Raw genomic sequence first — 16,008 nt, 5'->3', positions numbered from 1 at the left:
TGGGCTACGCAATATTGCAGCACGAACATTTTCCACGGCTTCTGGTGGCCGCACAGTTATTTCACTTCTTCACTGTTTGCCATTGCAAACAGAACCTGTTGTTCGAAATGCACGTACCCACCTCAATGGTCCGTCCATCTGGAACTTTCCCATGACGTCCCAAGTTGAAATTTTTCCGAAATAGACGCTGGTAGCAATAACAGAGTTGTTATTCTTGAAATAACTATCAACAGCAAAGGCACGATGCTGTGCACTCCACCGCTCCATATCACTGTCACACTCGAAATGGCAGCTCATTAGTACACGAATGCGGCACGAGCAGGCGCGCATTCATGCAGTACGTCATTGTACTACGCAAGTCAAATTACGCTATGAACGCTGCCGCACCCTGAATAAACCTAGCATTTTAATATATAGATGAACGCGAAGATATTGAAATAATTAATGCTTAATTTTAATTTGTAAATTTTTATTTATTTTTTTCTCATACATAACAATTTTACAACATAGTTTAATATCGTTTCTCTCTATAGCATTTCATTTTTATCTTCCAGACCTAACATCTTGCAAGGCAATCCATCTCTTTTACAATTTAACGAATGTTTTGTATCAGAAGAGCGCAATACTAAAAATTATGAAATTTCAATTAAAATCAAAACTTTGGTTACCGAAAATTATTTTGAGCATACAAATAAACTACATACAAAACGGTGATGTGCGTTAAAAATTGAACAGAAAGATAAGTGCCATCATCTAGAAGAACTGCAATTCATTAAGAGAAAAAACAATGCCAGTTCATGGAGAGAGAGAGAAACAAGTACATATCTTCTCGAAAACAAAAAATAAACTCTCTACAACAACTTTCAGTTTTACAACGTATGATCTTAATTTTTAGAACATACGAAACAGGAGGCTATCATGTTGAACTTTACACTGGTTGCAAAATATTCTACTTCGTTTATATACTGTACAACTAAGCTTCTTTCTGTATTAATCGAACTGACAGCTTTCAAAGACGGAAAGAAATACAAAGTTATCTGATTTTTTTTCCTCTTCATGGGCTCTGAAAGTAATGTATACTTTTCAGTTTTCTAAATGGACGAAGTTAATTGCATCACAAATTCCAAAAATAATAAAAGTTACTATATAGCACGCGCTTCCCTCATTCACCCAAATATGTTCATAAATTTTGAACTAGCTTTATTTCAGATAGAACAAGTTATCGCCTCCCCCCACCCACCCTACAGCAATTTCTGTGCCTTTTAACATAAATTCATCAATTTTCTGTGTAACGATAGCCCCTGCTTACTTCATGTTACAATTACAAAATAATGTTTCAATTGAACAACAACAACATGTAATTTTTGATATTAAAAGGTTAGATGACTGCGAATATCGCCTTGAAAAGACTTTTCTGAAATTAAAGCATCTTCTAGACATCAGTCACCATATGAACTTTCAACATCTGTTACGGAATATAATATTAATGCAACTAAAAAAAATCAATAATAATAATAATTTTGAAGCCCTCTTCTAAATTCATTAGGTAAGAACTCTCTTTAAAGAATGCTACAAATCACAATCATGGAATAAAGTAGACAGTACTTTATATAAGTTCAACATCCGTTAAAACATATATATATATATCACTTCCTGAAAGAGCTACTCAGTAGATCTGCCGACACACTGCTTTAAATGCAAACATATCCTCAAAAAAAGAAAGAAAAAAATGGTTCCCACAATCAGAGTTATCTGGAGTTTTGTAAAGTTTTTTAATCTTTTTTTTTGTCTTGTCTTTGAGTTATAAATAACGCACTTCCAAATTAATTTAAGAATTATAAACTCACTAATCTGTATTTATATATATATATGTATAACTCTTTCACTTGAATCATCAGTCTGTGAATCTAGGCAAATCGTCTTCAAGCAAATCCAAAGCCTTCTGAGCACTCGTGAATGGCTTTCAACAGATAAGTTCGGAGTTTGTCGTACGTTTCATATACTGGAAGATCAAGTTGATTAAAGCTGAAAAATAGAAAAATATATAAATAGAAAAATAATAAACACTACACACAATTTCATTTTACGGATGAACATTTTACACCAACAGAATACTCGAAAATAATTTCCTATCGCTTATACAATAGATATTTAAATATAAAATAATAAAATTCCGATAATTTCAAGTATCTTACAGTCAAAAAATGAAACAAGGTTCGTTTGTGTACACTCTGATCATCAATTACTTGTCTTAAAAAAATTAAAAATTTGGTAAACGATGACAGTGGCAGAAACTGATTTTACAGAAACTGGAAAAACTTCGATTTATCATTCAGTTGTCTAGAACTTGTAGACGATCTCAGGTTCTAGAGGGGAAAAAAAATACGTACTAGTATGTCCAACAATTTCATGGTAGACAATTTTTACATGTTGGCGCTTCTCGAGCTTTTCAGTAGACAATTTATCCGATAATAACAACAAATCGGTAATTTTATATCAGCAACTAATTATTGCGTAGCTTGGCATATTTAAGAGAATTGTAAGAATCAGAAACTTTCTTCTAGATGTCTTGCACGAACCATTCCGCATCAATTTGTTCTGTCGATGTAATCATGCCACTAGCTGTTTCATTAATTTTCGTAATGGTTGAATAATTGGAACAATTCAACTAACTCTATGGCCTATGGAACCCGGAGATTCAATGCCACGTTTATAAAAGCTGTCCATTGACTTCTATCTTCAGCCAACTGGATCCAGTTTCTACTTCATATTCCTATTTCTGCGAGATGCATCTTAATATTCTCCTCCCATCTGCGCCTACGTCTTCCTAATGGTCGTTTTCCGGTTGGTAAAGACTTCTAATATTTCATGTTCCAAATCTCATGTTCATTTTCTTTTGCTGAGGTCGTGCCAAGTTATTAGTCCTGGTACAACGCTTCAGTGAATGTTTCTGAACAAGTGCCTTTTCTTTTCACAGGATGAGGTTGTTAACCTTACCCAAACCCCCAGGCTGGAGGACCACTCCTTGTCGGCTGTCCGCGACTTCTTATTCAGTATATTCACAGCTAACCTCTATATCTAGAGGCCTTCTCCTCGATCCGCAACCTGAGGACGCGAAATGCCGTGGTGACAAGAAACCACATTTCTGTTTTCTGCTCGAGAAAACACTAGAGAAAAAGTTGTAACCTTTGGAGCAGCTTACAAAGAAGCTACTACACAGGAAGAAACAGTTTACGGGTGTTATTTACGCTTCAGGAATGGTGACTGTCACTTGCAGACCAATCACGCTCAGGAGGACTTTCCGAACGGATTGAAAACCGCGAGAATTCGTGAACTGATCTTGGGACAATAATTTTTAGGAACTTGCTGATTTATCTGGTGCGTCCTAGAAGTTCTGCGAACGTATTTTGGACGCGGAATTGCAAATAGAAATAGTTGTAGCAAAACTGGTTCCTCATGTGTTCACAGCTTATCAAAAGCAGTCCTGAGTGGAGGAGTTTTTGAAATAAAAACACTTGAAAATCGACCTTTCCACGTCTTTTTATTCTCTCAAATGAAACATTAATATCCGAAAGGAAAACGCTTTGATTATATGGATATGATCAAGACTACAGAGGCTTTAAAAGGCATCACTTTGCAAGTGTTTCACGGTTACCTTGAAAAGTGCAAAGTACGTTTACACTGGCGCATTCCATCAAATAGAAGTACTTTATAAAGGAGATCCAATTCGTAACACACAAAAATAGATCAATTTTTCGTTTTAGTTTAATGTCCCACGATTATGAGCTGAGGCTAAGGGAAATGGTGACAATAATGGTGGAGTGAAGAAAGTGGGAGAACACGAGAAAACCGCATAAAAATCCACGAATAGGCTGTTTGTCCACCACAAGGCTCACTTGGCGAAAGCAGCGGTACAACCAGGGATCTTACCTGCCAGAGGTGAGTGCTCTACTAATGAGACAGCGTGGCCTTACACAATTTTCGGTTTCCTTTGGGTCCCTCCTCGTATATGTACTCGCTGTTCTGCAATAGAGCATCCTACTTTCTTATTAAATGAACTTTTCCCTCTATCTCATGGTGTTGATAAAAGAAACTAAGCCTATTCTAGAGTTTTGATTTTCCCAATATTCTCTCTTTGTAGAACTATTATTAAAAGTTTCTTCCATCGACTGAAGATGCGGCCATTGGTCCATTTCTTTATATATATATTAGTAAAAAAAAAAAAAAAGTCAGCCATTTATAAATAGTTATAAGAACAATGGAAGCACCTGAAGAAACTGCAACTTCCTTGCTAAATACAACGCGGAACAAACGTTAGCCCACAGAACAGCACGTGATTCGTTAAGTTATGAATGGTTTTCAGGCGAATAATGTACCATTCCCAATGCAGTACAGCACTCAGATCCGTCAACGAGGATGGAGAATTTCTCCTCCGGGTCTGGGTCCAGAATTAACATGTGATCAACAATGCTGAGGTTTGTGGCCCAGGGCAGGTGTTGTTGTACAGCCGATGTTCCTGGAACTAGGTCTCAAAAAAAGTTTCAGTACTGTGAATTGGAAAACTGTCATTGGCTGGAAACATATGATGCACGTGGTCACCTAATTACAAGATTTCCCGAATACCAGGAAACTGCGACCCACAGAATCACATAACTAAGGGACGAAACACTTCGGAGCATAAGCTTCTTTGGGCATTTACATACATAAACTCAGACCTTTGTTGGAAATAAGACGAAAGAGCAATCATCAGACCATATTGTGTGTTTTAAATCGGCGATCCACTTTGCATGTTCTCTAGCAGTTTAGAAATTGCAATCCGACCGTGGATGTTGAGATAATGTAACACGTATGGGATATGTCATAATAGGCTGTTCCAGCTGCTGACAGTTCATTAGTTCCTTCTGCGGGTTTCGCTCCACGATATTTGGTGACAATCCTGTTCAACGCTCAGCAATCCTAGCATTGATGCTTCTCGTACTTCCATCATTAATCTTCGTCGATACTGTTTTCACACGAGCTGTGTGGGCAGTTATCACCTTGAACACTACTCCTCGTGACACATATAACCTACTGGCCAACTTAGATACACCTGCATCAACTAACTGCGAACCCAATCTTTGGCATCTCTGAAAATTTAGGAGGTTTCTCATTATACGTCACTACCGTCTGCCCGCTTCGACATACACATCCGTCCTACCCACCCTGACGTACTACAGAAAAATCACCTAACACAGAACAAACAATGACCAGACGCTGCACATCTAGCCTCAGTTTTACCACTTCATACATCTCATGTATTGCAAACTATAGGTATTTCCATAATTTTTATTCTATAAATACACATTTAGCTGGAACAAGGAAGTTCTGAAGCGTGAATAGAAACTGAATTACTTAATAGTAATGAAACACATCATACACTAGAGAAGAACACTATAAGCCCTTTCACTAAACTGTTCACCAGACAAGATGGAAAGGGAAGGGGGGGGGGGGGAATTAATAAGCAGAAGACAAGCTATGAAGCATCCAGGTGAGTGCAATGTTGGAATGGAGGGTCACGTGATTACCGGGGAATAGTGTTTAGTAGAGGAGGATAGAACACAGACTGGTAGATTAGTAAGAGGAATGCGAAGTAATTATAAATAAAAAGAATAATATGTTTCTGAATCCAAAATGAGTTTTTCTGCCGCAATTTCGTGCCAAAAAAATGTGCGATCATGTTGCTCTCAAGACATATGATGTAAAGTTTTTCCTTACTGAACAGAATTACGCGCTTCCATTGAAATCTAAGTTTACCCACTTCCACGCCTACTGCTTTAACCTTGAACATTTGCAGATTCAATTAACCGTGTGTATCTGATTTGATTTTCAGTGCACTTTTATAGTAAGTTCTGAAAATATATCCAACTACTTGCAGTTTTTTTTTTTTTTTTTTTTTGTTTGTGTTTAAAAATTTGCGCCGTCCTGGATTCAGAAATAATTTAACAACTGAAAAAAAACTCAGCACAAAGGAGCAACATTAGTGTTTTTGATTTATTTATACACATGGCATAAACAAACCAACAAAATTCTCTCTCCTTCAAATGAATTACAAACTTAAAGAGTGAAGTTCCATACCATGTGTGTGCTGAAGGTAAGCGATCGGTTGATCTATCATCACGATGGATTTGGAACTTCTGCACGCCATTCATGCCTTCGAGAGCACCAAATCCTTGCAAAGGAACCTTGGAAGTTCCGGTAACGAACTGTAAGAACTTTGCTCTGTCAGCCTGGTCGAATGAACGCAAAGCTCGCCAAAACCATTGGATCTGAAACAGAAAGATACTCATGATAAAAATACTTATGTTACACTAAATGCATATCACAGAAACATTTTAATTTACCTCCTTCTCTACCATCAAAATTTTGAAAGAATAAAGCACGTCTTTTTTATAGGGAGAATTGTATACTGATGTGAAGTTTTGCTAGTGCAACAATTACAGAGGACCCTAAGAAAATTGTCAAAACGTACTTTTTTAGTCTCTATGGAAATAATGTATACTGGCAGTTTCAATCGAAACTCATTGCAAAATGTATTTTTGCTCGTAGTGGGATAAGCTTCAGTCGCGAGCAAGGATGTAATTAATATTTCTTAATGAACACGAAGAAATTTCAATTTAAAATGTTTATTCGCTTGCGTGTTTGTATGCATTTTATCAGTGTATACCAGATATTTTATATTTCTTTTGGTTATTCACATGTTCAAACCTTGCTAGGAGTATACAGAAGAAGGAAAATATGAAGAAATAGTTAGTTTCTGACTATGGCCCCCTACATATTCACAGTTACTCAAATATCTTGCCTATCTGGCTTAATACACACAACTACTCACACCGATGAACAGTATTTCTCTTCACCATCATCTCAAAAATATAACTTTATTTTTAAATTTTTTTTCGCCTATCTGGAATCCCGCTAGCTATCTTTATAGTTTTTTTTTCTTCTTTTTTTTCAACAAATTTTCAACACATAATGGCAATTCTTATATACAACTCAAAAGAAACACTGAAATTATTTGGTTAATCCATAAAACAAGCTTAAAAAAAAGAATCCTTACTTAAGACTGATTTCTAAAACACAAACAGAAAAGAAAAAAATTGATAGAAGAATAAATATGTGTATCACTTACCTGGAGGGATGTAGGTTGGTATTTGTGATATTCAGTATTAGCTCTCAAGTCTTCAATGTCCACGTTAGGTAACCCTGAGATAAGTAATTCTAATTCTTGCTCATTGAAGATGGAGATCAACCTCTTTGGAATTATATCATAGAAACCTTCCAAAAACGCATCAAGCCTGAAAAAAGTATTCAACACATCAATTACTACAGTGAGGAAAACAATTCCGTTAATAATCATACTTCCAATCACCACTACATATCAAATTGTTTTCAATCGATGAACAACGAAGGTGAAAAATCTCTCAAATAGACTCAATGGTACTAAATGAAAATTACATCAAAGAGCTTACTGGCAGAATATGCATCTTAATACAATCAACGTAAAATACAGTGATTAATAACAAAAAAACAAAAGTAAGAATCTATACAAGCACACTTCTGCCCTGAGGTGTTATGACGCAAAATACATTACTAAATTATTAAGGGAAGATGACAACTTCTAAATCCAAAAGTACAATGCACTTAACCCCTTGCACTGAAATGACGAGTCTAGCTCGTCATGGCCTTCCGGTGCCAAATCGCACTGACGAGCTACACTAGTCATAAAATTTACACTATTGTAGCATCACGTAAGGTTACTATATTGATATTTTGAAACTTATATAATGATAAACCATCCGTAATACTTTTATAACTCATAGTTCAATTATCAGAAGTCAGAAAATAAATCGTAGTGGAAGGGGTTAAGGCTGCACCATCAGTGAAATGGAGTGCGGTAGATTGAAGGTCAGAACCATTTAGATTTAAAAGTAGATACTGTTGTTATGGGAAGACATGTCAAGAGAACTCGAAGTGAAGTGTCATGGGGCTTTGGGGTATGTATACTCCCCATTTTACCTATCATACTACATGGATGGTGATTGTGGAAGTTACTTTTCGCAAAAAGAACAGATGATGTTTCTGAAAAAGTTTTGAGGAAAATCTTGAATGTAAAAAAAGATAAACAAAGTTGTTTACGGAGAGTGTTACACAACTTCAAAATATGTACAGGTTACCGAATATCATACGGATAATAAACGTTATATGTCTAAGATGGGCGGGATATATTACTTGCATGGGAAATACATGTGGGGTATATGCAGTTCTATTAGCAAAGCCAAAGGAAAGAGACCTTTGGGTAAACAAAGAAAATGAAAGGACAACGTAATGCTGGGTAGATAATAATTCAGAGAAGATAAGGCTTTGTACAGAAAATAGCAACGTTTTGTTTGTATGACAATGAATCTTTGGCTTTAGTAAAATACAATTTACTGTAGTTTCAGGCTCAAATACCTGTAACAATGATGTAGGATGAAAGTTCTTTATATTCTCTCGGATAAAACTATTTCTACCACTTTCTATTATTTTTATAAATATGTTAATGCCAAATATTCAACAGCTGTGTCATTGAAATTACTAAGTATCAGAGCAAATTTAAATAATTTCCTTTAATAGCACATAACTTTTGTCATCAACAAGTTCACTCAATTTATCTAACCTATCCATTTAAAAATTTAAGAAATAAGCAATACTCACTGTTTTCGGATTGCGCCTGTCATCTTCATCTGACATACAAGTCGTATATAATCCATCTTATTTTCTTCAGTAACTGGTATGTTTCTTCCGTTCGGAACCAAGTCACGCACTTCAGTTACGCCGAATTCTTGAACCTATTATGAATCAACATTAGATTTGTAAAAGACTTGTTCGAAAATTTTAAAAGCCTTAAATATATAACAGGTTTAAATATTTTAAGATTCACTTTGAAAAAGTACCAAGCAACACTTCTGAACAGAGTCTGTGCTCGTGTGACATTTCCAGTTCCAAATAAATACAGTGAAACATGTCAACTTGGCCACCTCTCTCAGTTGGGTACCTGTTCATCTTGGCCTGGTTCGTCTTGGACCTGCATTTTCCCATAAGATAATACTTCCTTATTACTCTGTAAGCTGGCCGCATTGAAGCCATGTTTACCCTATGATGATAAATTTACCTGCGTATCTTGGTCACGAAAAATATGTTTTCGTTATTTTTTTTTTAACTCTTTCATATTCCCATACGAGAGGCAGATGCTCTGTATTTGTGGCTGGAGACAAAGAAGCATGGTGTCCCACGATTTGTTCTTTGAGGTCAATGGTCAGAACACTACCCTGATAAAGGGGTGCTGAAGGAAGATATGAATAATAAAAAGCACGCACAGGAAATGGTTGTAATTACATTTGTTTACACTGTGTTTTGGTAAAACCATTAGCTATATCGGCTTCTTAATCAGTGGGGAGCTTTAGTAAATCCGGAAAATTCTCAAGGTTAAAATTAACCATCTGAATTGTCAACTATTGGCACCTGACGGCTTGTCGAAAGGTTACGGAGGTTTTGATATATGAATTCCCTTAAGATTTTCTCAAAACATGTAACAAGAGGTAGATAACTACGTGTATTGTTATGATTACTCTATATACATTATTTAAAAGTAGCTGTCGAGCCACTGCTTATTAAAATTTTACAATCAAGTAATACTAGAAATCCTGTTCTAAAAATACACCAATCACATTTATTTTCTGTAAGTTGGCCACTTTTGAATGGAACCGATGGCGGCCTACATAGACAGGTTTCACTGTAAATAAATAGTTTCGGGTGAACTTTTGAAGAACCACCATTCAATATCAACCTGTACAGAATTGTCCCCCTTCCCCCACACACATACAAAGTTCAAAATGAAATGTACCAACACGAATAGAATAACTATATTAACCACAAAATAAAATTCTGTCTATAGAAAAGTAATTAGTCAAATTGGCCTGCACCTTCCTATGTTCCTGACAAAAGGGGCGTTAGCGAAATAAATAAATAAATAAATAAATAAATAAAAATAAGTAACGCATTATCAACCAATTTCAAACATCTCACACTACACACTGCAGGCTAAAGGAGACGGAAGTTAAATGCAAGTGAATCACGGAAGAACTAGAGGAGTGAAGACGCTAGGAAGAAACTAAAAATAGGCAGTTATTCATGACAAACTCTTACGTCAGAAGTATTTTTTGCATCAGTCAGCGCTATGAGCCACCATACTTCCCAAAATTTGAAATCGATTCTGGTTTATCCATTACTAGCTTATGTGCATAACATAAATAAAAAGATCACAAATATCCACACATCACAAGATTACCTCTACAAATAACTGACATAAGTTGACCACGTCACCGGTAGCTTAGTCAAAAATTAAATATCCACCTGCCAAATAGGCAACAGCGGGTAATTTTCCGTCAGTCCAGTGATTTTTCACCAAGAAAATAATCTATGATGTTTCACATATCGACAAATCTAAGATATTAAGACACCATAATCCTAGCATATTACATAAAAATTACTTACTTCAGTGCTCAAGGTGAGATCATAGCCCAACTCGTCGACCGAGTGTTCCATCAAGAACACTAATCCTTTATAGAACTCGTAGTCTTCGCTTTCCATATCCGTGTATTTTACAGGGATTCCCAAAATATGTTTGTAAAATGAACGAGTGAAGTAACATTCCAGCAATTTGTTGTCGTAAATGGCTTTCGCTGAAATTGAAAAAATACACAAATAGATTATAAAATTTCACTATCAAAATTAGCACACTTCTATTACTTAAAAAAACTTTTCTATAAAAGAATAACAATGGAACTTCCCAACACCACTACAATTACATAATTTAATGTTTATACACCATTTGTTCAATTCTGGAATTGCAAGCATCTTTGTTATATGTATTTTAAAAGGATATGGTTCTGCACAAAACTGAATTAATATATGTACTTCTTGCATCTTTAACTCCAGAAGACGAGTTACAAGGTAATGTCGATGAATCACATTTTTTAATACCCAGGGGTTTGATATAAACATGAGAATTTTATTTACATTTATGTAATGAGAAATTTTCACCACACCACACCGTCCATCACAAAGCTCACTTGGCGCGAGCTGGGATCGAACCAAGGACCCCATGCACCAGAGATGAACGCTCTACCACTGATCCACCGCGGCCCTTCTTGAAGACAAAGCACAAAATATAACCGACTATAGTAGCGTTAAGGGTGCTGCTCTATTCTCATCTTCGAAAAATTCTACTTAACTCCAGTTGCCGCCACCCAGGAAATGAGGTTCAGTTTACAGAAAGGTTTTCACCACTTTAACCACCTACACAATTACGTGCTAACATTGCCATAAGTTGAAACCTTTCTTTCCTCCGATCATGTAGACAAATTTGAAGCTACTATTTATGACGTCATACCAACACAGAAGTTAAACAAAGCCGCAAGCCCAAATATTCAACGTAATATAATATGAATATGCTTACCTATCACCCTTCCGATGAATTTGAAGTAGAAAAGATGATTTGAATTACAGTGAGAGGAAGGATTAATCATGTACGTCACACGATCTCCAGGTGAGGTAGTGAACAGAGCATAATTTGGATTGAAGATTTCCCGTGATATGATGACATACCATTCTCTAAGCAGACCTCCAGCATCCTGTCCTTCTTCACCTGTTAATATGAAGTTAAAAATACAATCAATATCTGATGTTCTCTGAAAAGTGCACCTATACATTTAAATCCTTTCAATTACGTTCATTCACTTCGAAAAATAGTTGTAAATTACACAACAAATTATAGTTTACCATTTTTCAGTCTCTGAGATACCATGACGTTAAACGCGGTATAAAAGTAAATCTTTTGGTTATTGAAATCACAATGAAGTTAATTTCTCCCTCACCATGAAAGTTTGAATTTCCTTTAATTTCAGTTTATGGTACATTACATTTAAAAAATTAAGTCCGATGTCGACGCCACAGGTTCAACAAGAAATTATTTTACTATATAACATATCGTTCAATGGGGTGTCGAAAATCTACTGAAATTCTTAATATGAGTCCACAAATGGAACTCAACTTTACAAGCAATTGTACAAAAATGCATTCCTGTACTTTTTACTTACCGTCAAACACGATATAAAACCTATTCTTCCACTCATCTGGGGTTCGCCTCTGCAATTCTCGGAAGGAATCTTCCACTACGCGGCATCTACGAACGTGAACTGCCAATTCCTCACGTCTAATGCCTTCATCCATTCTTTCGAGTTCGGCACGGAAATAGCGCCGCTTTACATCAAAATCTAACACCCTGGTGTGATCCACAAGTACAGCAAATGGCCCATCAGCTAGATGTGCAGTGGATTGTCTTAAGATTTGGTTCAGTACAGTACGATGGTTTTCTGAGAAAAGAACAAGTAATTAGTTTTATTCTTTCTTGCAGTGTTTTGAGTTCATGACAATGCTATGCGATCAAAACACACACAAAAACGCTTTCTACACACAGCAAATACACGGTGCACTATATCTTCAAGTTATACAACAGTTTTTAAAGAAATATTCATAAAAAAAGAAACAAACCATTCTATATTTACATGTTATTCAACAATGTACTCGATTAAATTATTTTTACTTTTCTTATGGACTTTACAGGTTTTATTAAAAAAAAAAAAAAGGGATAATCACTATTTTTACATTTGAGTTAATGGTGGTATTAAGCTCGGGGTAGGTGTATTTCGCAGATGATAAACTTTAGCTAATCACTGGAATATTGCCTATCTACATGGAATTTCACTATTATAAAAAGGTGCTTGAGTTATTGACCCACGTATCTTTTTTCTATCCATGTTCCTTTCCATCGTGATGTCAGGAAGCATGTGTCTTGCTTTAAGTACCTATTCCTTCTTGTCTCCCAAAATTAATTCCGTTTACAACTAAGTTACGCTGGTATCAGTCATTTGGGAAATCTCAATCTCAGTTTTAAGAAGCCATAAGTGGTCACAGGTTGCTTTTGCGAGTACCAAAATTACAAGCCAAACTATTTGTAATGATATATCTCAAGAAAATAGCAGCCGCTGATGACTGCTTCCTTGTCCACCTAAGTATTAAAAAGTTTCCAGTAAAGAAATGTCCTGATCTAAGTTATTGGTTGTTTTCGATTTGTGCAGAATCTGAACTCCCTAGAAATATTATATATATATCTATATATATATATATATATATATATATATATATATATATATATATATATATATATATGTATGTTAGCGATGGCCAATTCCGGAATGTTCCCGAAATCCGGAAAGTGAAATTTCCGACTCCGGAAAATAAATTTTCTGGAATCCGAAAACTTTTGGCCATCCCTAATATATATCTATTCATTCTTTGGAATAACTAAATGTCAATGTATACTGTGTTCACAATTAAAACTTAAAACTGACCAGGCACATTGCATCATCTCCACGGAATACATTACAACCAAGGCCGGATTTAGAGGGGTGCACCGGTGCACGTTGTAAATGTACACTATCTAAAATGAGAAGCTAGCAGTGAAAATACCAACACTTTCATAAAGATTTTGTACGATACAAGTATCCATCATATTCCAAGTGTCCATGATTGAAAGAATTCATGATCTAAAGCAGCTCATGATAATTATACCGATACAAGGCGGCTCAGTTGCTAAATCGTTGGCTGTGCATTCGGAAAGTCGTGGGTTCGATTCCCGAGACCAGACAATGAGCATTTCCAGGTCAATTCGACATTCACACCACAAATACCTAAGGGCATTAAAAATTCAAATTTAATTCAAATGTACTGGTATTGGTGCACTCCCGTCAGAAAATTCTGGATCCAACCCTGATTACAACCTAGTGGAAGGGGAAGTCAGTCATTAAGATAAATTTAACTGACTAGAGTTCAGCGTCTTTTCAGCAAGAAAGTTATACAATACAAAACCTAATTATTGTGGAATCCAAACTACCTTCATTTATATTATAAGGCATGGAATCCCACCGGATATCAACCTCCAAAACCGCACGCGTTACCCACTTGCCCACAAAGTTAAAACGAATTATTAAAATTTAGAAATATAAATTTTAATAATTTATATTTTTAAATTTAAATTAAGAAGTTTTTGTGAAGAATTATTTAAGTCTAGAGCAGGATTTCTCAACCTGGGGGTCGCGAGTGGGTTTTATGGGGTCGCAAAGGTAAGCGGAATATAATTAGAATTTAAAACCGGAAAGTATTTTTAAGTTATTTTGAACTTTGTTCTGATAGGCATATATATATATTTTTTGAACTTTGTTTTTATACATACTGTTAAGAACAACAAAAAAGGTCTACTAAACATTTTCAAGTTTTTTTTTTCTTTAAATAAAAAATAGTACGATAAGAAACTAATGAGAACTGCATATTGAAATACGATGAAAATTGAAAGAAAATTAGATACCTGAGCATGGCGTGATTTCACTAGTGCAGAAACCAAAATTCGAAATTACATTTATATCTTTTTATCATATGACCCAAAATTAAGGGAGTTACGAAGTTTTAAAATTTTCGAACGACCTCCATTTTGAAACAGTATGACGGATCGGATTCGATATTTGTAATATGAATAAACTGACCAAATTTGGCTTTAATCCATTCGCTTTTAGGGAAGATACTATATCCAGTATATACAAAAAATGGATTGTACTATTATAGCAATAGATGGATATCGTGAGATCTCCGCAAGAGGTATATTAAAAATCTCTCACAATCTTATCACACACCAGAAATTATAAGGAAGTCATAGCAAGAGGATGTGATAAAATGGGGGTCGTGAAAGGAATTAGGTTGAGAACCACTAGTCTCGACTATATTCTTTCTTTCTTCACACACTTAGTAAAAGTAATATACGTAGAAAGAAAATAATACGGTATAAACAAGAACAGCAGAAACATTATACACAACAAATTCGTAATAAACATGAACAAAATCGTACTAACTCAACATAATCATTTAGATGACACAATCTTACTGCAACACTTACCAGCAAATTTCAAGAACTTCTGAGTATCCGGATGTAAATTCGCGGTTGCAGCTTCTCCACTACCACCACCACCAACACCAGCAGCACCACCAGCAGAAGAACCAGTAGCAACAACTGTGTGTGTAGTAGTTGATGTACTCGCCTGTTCCGTTCCTTCCGTTTCCATGCTAGGCAGAGGTGATACTGGAGCAAGCTCTTGCAGATGGGATAATTGCGGGTCCCGACTTTCACGCACAGTTGGCCGGTTGTTGGTTTTCTCGGATGGTGATGCATGAACTAAGAAAAATGCTTCAACGGCAGGCTGTGGAAGGAAAATTAGAATAACCTGGTTAACAAAATGATAGCAAATACAAACGAGAAATACTTCCAATGTAACGTTTCCAAAATTTTACATATATATGAGGAAAAAGTTTGTTTTCCATTTCGACTTTCTAGCTGTGCTCTTAACTCCGAATATTTGATAGGTAGAAATATATATTTACCTGCAGAACAAGTACAGCATGGTGGTCCGGAGTCTCCTCTAGTTCATACAAACAGGCGCTGAGAGTTTCCCACAGCATATCCAAATTTAGTGTCAGGCTCAAGCGTGGAAGTATAGTTTCATTAGGGACGTTCTGGGATCCTGTAGAATAACGGTTACATTTTAATTTATGATCACTATCAACTCATTAAAGCAAACAAAATTTCGGGAAAATAAATTGCTGTAGAACAACGTATATTAAAAATTTCTAACCAGAAATAATATAAAAATGATGGATCACGACAGTCGTACTAAGCACCGCTTCGAAAGAATTACACTTCATAAAGGAAAAATAATTCATCTTATCGTTTTGCAACAAGTGTTTTCTTCTTCGACCCTTACCTTCCCTTGGAAATGTCAAACACACGATGTACAAGTGTGTCTCCCGTGCAACCATGCATATTGT

At 35.7% G+C, this 16,008-nt stretch overlaps 1 protein-coding gene across 7 annotated transcripts in view; it reads right to left on the bottom strand.

Annotated features, from left to right (window-relative positions):
* Positions 1–452: 452 nt before the first annotated feature.
* The window catches only part of HUWE1 (HECT, UBA and WWE domain containing E3 ubiquitin protein ligase 1), a 220,624-nt gene continuing 205,068 nt past the window's right edge, over positions 453–16,008 (bottom strand). For all 7 annotated transcript variants that reach the window (XM_081761380.1, XM_081761379.1, XM_081761384.1 and 4 more), the window contains 9 exons: positions 15,565–15,704; positions 15,083–15,383; positions 12,174–12,449; positions 11,534–11,722; positions 10,570–10,757; positions 8,731–8,864; positions 7,166–7,331; positions 6,115–6,305; positions 453–2,025 (listed from right to left, as the gene is read on the bottom strand). In XM_081761380.1, coding sequence (XP_081617506.1) covers positions 1,923–2,025; positions 6,115–6,305; positions 7,166–7,331; positions 8,731–8,864; positions 10,570–10,757; positions 11,534–11,722; positions 12,174–12,449; positions 15,083–15,383; positions 15,565–15,704 — 1,688 coding nt within the window. In that variant the 3' untranslated portion in view covers positions 453–1,922. The remainder of the gene's footprint in view (positions 2,026–6,114; positions 6,306–7,165; positions 7,332–8,730; positions 8,865–10,569; positions 10,758–11,533; positions 11,723–12,173; positions 12,450–15,082; positions 15,384–15,564; positions 15,705–16,008) is intronic.

Source organism: Thermobia domestica, chromosome 6 (assembly GCF_964235325.1).
Source record: "Thermobia domestica chromosome 6, izTheDome1.hap1.1, whole genome shotgun sequence".
Classification (NCBI taxonomy): domain Eukaryota; kingdom Metazoa; phylum Arthropoda; class Insecta; order Zygentoma; family Lepismatidae; genus Thermobia; species Thermobia domestica.
This window is presented reverse-complemented; position numbering and strand designations above follow the sequence as displayed.